This window comes from Sinocyclocheilus anshuiensis, unplaced genomic scaffold (assembly GCF_001515605.1).
Source record: "Sinocyclocheilus anshuiensis isolate Anshui unplaced genomic scaffold, SAMN03320099.WGS_v1.1 scaffold117, whole genome shotgun sequence".
Taxonomy (NCBI): Eukaryota; Metazoa; Chordata; class Actinopteri; order Cypriniformes; family Cyprinidae; genus Sinocyclocheilus; species Sinocyclocheilus anshuiensis.
In genome coordinates this window covers 1533868-1538732 of record NW_015536624.1, presented here as the reverse complement: position 1 = coordinate 1538732, position 4865 = coordinate 1533868, and the positions used below count along the sequence as shown (strand labels likewise).

At 33.0% G+C, this 4865-nt stretch overlaps 1 protein-coding gene across 1 annotated transcript in view; it reads left to right on the top strand.

Moving 5' to 3' along the window:
- Window positions 1–4865, top strand: part of LOC107704361 (discoidin domain-containing receptor 2-like) — a 34932-nt gene that overhangs the window by 12010 nt on the left and 18057 nt on the right. Inside the window, exons 2-6 of the mRNA XM_016507276.1 lie at window positions 606–713; window positions 800–902; window positions 2473–2701; window positions 3451–3598; window positions 4587–4692. Coding sequence (XP_016362762.1) covers window positions 653–713; window positions 800–902; window positions 2473–2701; window positions 3451–3598; window positions 4587–4692 — 647 coding nt within the window. The 5' untranslated portion in view covers window positions 606–652. The remainder of the gene's footprint in view (window positions 1–605; window positions 714–799; window positions 903–2472; window positions 2702–3450; window positions 3599–4586; window positions 4693–4865) is intronic.

Here is a 4865-nt window from a genome sequence, read left to right as displayed (position 1 = left end):
TTCGCGATAATGACAGCTGTTTGCATAGCTTCTCAGTGAACTACGGCTCTGTGAAGTAAATGCTGCTCCATCTGAAAGCACGTGATGATGATTTACTGCTGATTACAGAACCGTCTTTTTTAACAAAATGCGCATGACAATCGCATTCGATTAATCGTGCAGCCCTATGTAGCATTGTGTCTTTACTTTCACTTTTAACCAATTTAATGCATACATGCTGAATAAAATGATTAATTTCTTTAAAAAAGTCCCCAAACTTTTGAATAGTAGTGTATATCCCAAAAATTTTATTTGTTTATTTTTTTTACGTTTTTTGTTTAATGTTTACAGTGTGTGTTTATTTTTTATTGACAATATAAAAAGAGGACTTGATTGGGTGTTTTGACATGAATATGGAAATTAATTCAACCATTTCTCTGTTTCACATCTTTAAAATGTGTCTCCTGGTTTTTAGATTGATCTTGTTCTGAATCTGAACCTAGTTTTGGTCTACAGTAGGCTCTGATATTGTTCTGTTTTGATTCCTTTTCTGATCGTTACATGTTTATTTTGGCTGGAAATGAGTAGATGCTACAGTACAAGCTATGTTTCTTTCTGTTCCTCAGAGATGTAGTCTGTAGTCTGGTCTGTCGGAAGACTCTGAGGTCTCACTATGCTGCTTTATCTGCTGCTGACCATCTCACTAACAAACGTCCATGGCCAGATAGACCCAGGTAGAGTCCGACACAAACATATGTGTTCATACAGACAGCAGCAAAAACATTCACTTTCTCACCGTGTCCTCATTCGACCTCCTCAGCTCACTGTCGTTATCCTCTCGGTATGGAGGACGGGAGGATCAAAAACGATGACATCACTGCCTCCAGCCAGTGGTACGAAACCACAGGCCCTCAGTATGCAAGGTAACATCAGGGTTATTTAAGTATCATATGATATATACTATTATAATTTTTGTTAATATTTTGAATTAGATTTTTTATTTTATGTTGCAGCTTTAATTTTAGTTAAAGTTTTACTAGTTTGTGTCTTTGTATTTTTTTTTTTATTATGTCTATATATATTTTAGTAACTTAGTTTTAGTTATTTAGCTTCAAATTAAATGAAACAAAAATAAGAAATGTTGCCTTTGGCTACTAGCTTAAATAAAATACATTTTAAAAAATTATATATACCATTCAAACGTTTAGGATCAGTTTTTAAATTATTTTAAACATTAAACATCTCTCTTATTCTCACCATGGATGCATTTTTAATCAAAAATAAAGTAAAAAAGTAATAATTGTGAAATATTTTTGCAAAATTAAAAGTTTACACATTAATGCTAAAGTTTTAGTAGTTTAGTTTTAGTTATTTTAGTACTTTAAGTTAAACTAAACAAAAATTAGAAATGTTGATGAGAAAAAAATGAAAAGAACCTGGTTTTTTTAATACAAAAAAAAAATCACAGGAAATTTAAAATAATTGTTTTCTACTTTGATATGCTCTTATAATTTTGTTAATATTTTGAATGAAATAATTTTTTATATTTTCTGTTTCTGCTTTAATTTTCTTTAAAGTTTTAGTAGTTTTGTTGTGTGTTTTTGATTTTTTTTTTACATTCCTATATAGTTTTAATGAAGGTTTATTTATTATTTTAGTTTATTTAGTTTTAGTTATTTTAGTACTTCAAGCTAAACTAAACAAAAATGAGAAATGTTGATGAGAAAAAAATGAAAAGAACCTTGTTTTTTTTAATACAAAAAAAATCACAGGAAATTTAAAATAAATGTTTTCTACTTTGATATGCTCTTATAATTTTGTTAATATTTTGAATGAAATTATTTTTTCTGTTTTCTGTTTATGCTTTAATTTTCTTTAAAGTTTTAGTAGTTTTGTTGTGTGTTCTTGAGGTTTTTTTTTACATCCCTATATAGTTTTAATGAATGTTTATTTATAGAGGTCGACCGATAGTGGATTTTGCCGATACCGATAGCTAGGTTGGACCACACTGGCCGATACCGATTAATTAACCGATAGTTTTAAAATTGATACTGAACAAAAACTAAAATAGTGCTTTATTAACAAAAACAGTACTGAACCATACTAGTAGTAGTAATAATAATAATAATAGTAATAGTAAATGTTGAAATTAACACACTCTAACAAGGAACAATACTTGTAGTAACAATAAAGGAGCTTTCATTAATCTTAATGCTACAAATGGACTCATTTTAAAGTGTTACCATTTCATTTCAACTGTCATGCTTAAAGATGCACAAGCAATGGACGCAACCCGGAAAACTATCGGCATGGATTTTTGTCGATAACCGATAGTTCCAGCAATCAACTATCGGTGCCGATTAATCGGCAAAACCGATACATCGGTCGACCTCTATTTATTTATTATTTTAGTTGATTTAGTTTTAGTTCTTTTAGTACTTCAAGTTAAACTAAATAAAAGTGAGAACGAGCATCTGTCTGTTGTGGCATCAGGTTAAACTGTGAGGAGGGGGACGGCGCCTGGTGTCCTGCTGGTCAGCTGCAGCCCACAGATGTTCAGTATCTTCAGCTTGACCTTCGTCAGCTCATCTTCCTCACTGTGGTTGCTACACAGGGTCGCTACGCACGCAACTCCGGCAACGAGTTTGCACGCAAATACCGTCTGGAGTACAGTCGCGATGGACACCGCTGGATCTCCTGGAGAAACCGCTTTGGTAGCGAGGTAGGTAAATGCACAAGAGTGTATTTACTAAATGTTCGATTTTTAAATAAAAGACCTGAATGAACTGAAGTTTGATGCTAATCAGCAAAATGAGCAAATTCATAAGTTATACCAGTAAGCAATTATACCATACACTACTGTACAGTTTGGAATTGGTAAGAATTTTTTTTTGTTTGAAAGAAGTCTTTTATGCTCACCAAGACTGCATTTATTTGATTAAAAATACAGTGAAAACAGTAATATTGTGGAATATTATTACAATTTAAAATAAATACTTGAATATATTTTAAAATGTAATTTATTCCTGTGATCAAAGCTGAATTTTCAGCATCATTACTCCAGTCTTCATTGTCACATGATCCTTCAGAAATCATTCTAATATGCTGATTTGCTGCTCAAGTGTCTTATTATTATCAGTTTTGAAAAGAGTATTTTTTTGAAAAAAAAAAAATTTTTTTGATGAATTTTGATGAGTTCAAAAGAACAGCATTTATTTGAAATAGAAATCTTTTGTAACATAACTTTTGATCGATTTAATGCATCCTTGCAGAATACATGTTTTTTCTTTAAAAAAGTTGTTGTTTTTTGCAGGGTTTCTATTTTCTGTGATTGTGTCTCATTGTGCAGCATTTTCACTTATGTTTGTCCATACTATTTTTATTATGTGGTAACCACTGCATGCATGCTGTAACTATTTTCCTAATGTAGCATGATCTTGTGCCATAATGTTTAACTAATATCTTCTGCAGACTATAATGGGCAATATAAACACCTACGACTCTGTGGTGAGAGACCTTCACCCTCCCATCATTACTCGATTCTTACGTTTGATTCCCGTCACCGATGCCATACACACTGTGTGTATGAGAGTAGAGCTGTTCGGATGCACCTGGCAGGGTAAGTCATAAGAATTGCATAATTAATATTATGCAATTAAAAAAAAAAAAATGATTACAAAAACATTGTATTGAATAATTATAATTATATATTGTATGAATAATTTGCATGAGCTTATTTCACAATATTAGATTGAAATGTAAAAAAAAAAATCTAATACGTACACCTGCCCATTGTTGGGGAAAGTTACTTTTAAAAGTAATGCATTACAATATTGCGTTACTCCCTAAAAAAGTAACTAATTACGTTACTTAGTTACTTTTTATGGAAAGTAATGCGTTACATTACTTTTGCGTTACTTTCGTGTTACTTTTTAAATATGAGCAGGGCTTGATTGTTTTTAATATAAGAAGTTCTGTTTATAGCAAATGTAAAAGCCCTTTCACACCAAAAAGTGTAATGAATAAACCTAAAAGTAAAAGTAAAAAGTAAATTCACGTCTGTACAGTAGAACGCTCCAAATATGGGGACAGGAGACTTGTCAGTCAATAAATGGGAAAACAACTGGCGTTACTTTTTTGAAAAAGTAACTCAGATATTTTCTTGTAAATTAAAAAAGCAATGCGTTACTTTACTAGTTACTTTACTAGAAAAAAGTAATCTGATTACGTAACTCGCGTTACTTGTAATGCGTTACCCCCCAACACTGCACCCGCCCATAGACCCTCCCCTCGGGGAATGTGTCTCCCTCGTTTACTTGGAATCCAATCGACCAAAACGCATCTTAATATCGGGTGTTAACAGCGCCTCAGTTTCACACTTGCATATGGGCTACAGACCGAAGCAGATCGCTTTGGCGTCTCACATCCGAGCAGCTGTGGCCTGTGTAGATTTGCCCCCTAGTGTCTGATTTGCTGTTTAGTTTCGTTTGACCTCAGTCACTCCAGTGCCTTAAAAGTTAGCAAAGAGAAACGAGTAATTACATTCTAGAGCTAATGCAATATTAAAGTTTGGGACCTCTCTGTTTTCTCTTTCTCCTGCTGTGCAGATGGCCTGACGGCGTACAGCTCTCCAGAGGGCCAGACCATGATGGCTCCTGGCTATCCCATTACACCTCTCAACGACTCCACGTACGACGGGGCCCTGGAACGCAGGTGAGGGTCTAATCTAATGCGGAACAATTCAAAGAATATGTTTCGCTTTTGGCAATGCACAGATATTAAAATTCTATCCGATATTGGTTTTACATAAAGCAAAAAAAAAGTGCTAAATATATTGTAAACAGTGAATCTCAATAATATATATATTATCAGTTTATACATATATA